At 58.2% G+C, this 1601-nt stretch overlaps 1 protein-coding gene across 1 annotated transcript; it reads left to right on the top strand.

Annotated features, from left to right (window-relative positions):
- Nucleotides 1–187: 187 nt before the first annotated feature.
- On the top strand, nt 188–1226 carry TEX13B (testis expressed 13B). Its single transcript, XM_021678451.1, is given in 3 exon segments — nt 188–642; nt 726–961; nt 964–1226. Coding segments are annotated over 3 exon segments (954 nt in total).
- Nucleotides 1227–1601: the final 375 nt, after the last annotated feature.

The raw sequence follows: 1601 nt of genomic DNA on the forward strand, positions 1-1601 counted from the left end.
GGGGGGGCGGGGGGAAGTGGGGGGCGGGGAGTGAGGGGTCGGCAAGGGGAGTGAGGGGGAGCGTGGGGCAGGCGGTGAGGGGGCCAGGGGAGATGGGGGGCCGGTGGGCGGAGAGGGACCCTGCAGAGTGGACAACTGGTTGATTCATCCCACAGGGACAGCCAAACCCCTAAGGTGCTCAGTCGTCATGTCCTTGAAACCTGACGACCCCAGTGCTGGGTTCCAGCACAACAATGTGGTGGCCTTCATCAATGAGAAGATGGCCGGGCACACGAAAGGCCCTGAGTTCTACCTCGAGAATATATCCCTGTCCTGGGAGGAGGTAGAGAACAAGTTCAGGGCCATCCTGGAGGATAGCGCGGTGCCCAGCGAGGCCAAAGACGCCTGTGCCTGGAGCAGCCTGGCCCTGGGCGTGCGCATTGCCCGCAGGCAGAGCCAGTTACACAAGAACAGGGTACAGTGGCTGCACGATTTTGCCAGACTGCATAAGTCCGCTGCACAGACCTTGGCCACTGACCTAAAGATGGTCACAGCGCAGCAGGAGATGGAGCGCAAGGAGTCAGCCTTCCGGCTGTGGCAGACACAAGCAAACCTGGCGGAGATGCAGAAGGAACGGGACCTCCTGAGGTGGAAGCTCTTCCAGGTTGTAAGATTATCTCTGCTTGATCCCCACCCCATCTCCCTGCCCCGTCCCCAGAATGGGTCTCAACCCTGCTCTCCTATCTCCAACAGCTGGGGTGTACCAGGGAGCAGGGCCAGGCCTCAGAGGAGCCAGGCCTGGCCACTGCCAGTGGGGCTGCGACAGAAGGGGCCCATGAGGAGGAGGAGGAATCTCAAGCTGCTGCTACTTTTGCTACTGCTGTTGGTGCCACAGGAAGAGGAAGAAGAAGACAGAAGGATACGCTGGGGGCAGAAGCCACAAAGGAGCTGGGTGGAGGCCTCATGCACCTGGTTGGAGCCATGGAGCGGAAAAATTACACCACTGGTGGGCAGAGGGAGGGAGATCTCAGGTCAGTGGAAACAGCCATGTTTTATTTCTCTGGAACCGTGAAGCCCAGGTCCAGAGTCACACCATCACCCCTCCCTGTCCAGCTCCCTGCCTCATTCACATACTCCTACTCATGCCCCTCATCCCCCTTCCCACCTGCACCCACACCATTCCCACCAGCAGCAACATTCACAGCAGGAGCTCCATCTCAGACATCTCCCCACTGGAAGCCCTCTGATGTTCGCTCGTGGTCTGATGGGGGGTCCCAGGGAACAGACCCTCAAGAATCCCAAAGAGACAGGAGAGACTCTGAACCCCATCAGCAGAGAAGACCTCCCATATTTCGCAGGCCTGGGGATTGGGACTGCCCTTGGTGTAAAGCTGTGAATTTTTCCCGGAGGGAAATTTGCTTCCGCTGTGGGAGGGGAATCTGGCTGCAAAGCCCTCAGTAATTTTAGAAATGTGAAACCCCTGAACAAAAACATATACCAAGGGGAAATCAATTTTCAAGGTGAGGGAGGAAACTGGGTGGAGTGGGGGGAGGGGATGAGTGGGAGAATGGGGCTAAGGGAGTGGGAGGGAGGTGGGATGGGAAGTGGAGAGGGTATAGATT

The sequence above is a fragment of the Neomonachus schauinslandi genome, chromosome X, assembly GCF_002201575.2.
Source record: "Neomonachus schauinslandi chromosome X, ASM220157v2, whole genome shotgun sequence".
NCBI lineage: Eukaryota > Metazoa > Chordata > Mammalia > Carnivora > Phocidae > Neomonachus > Neomonachus schauinslandi.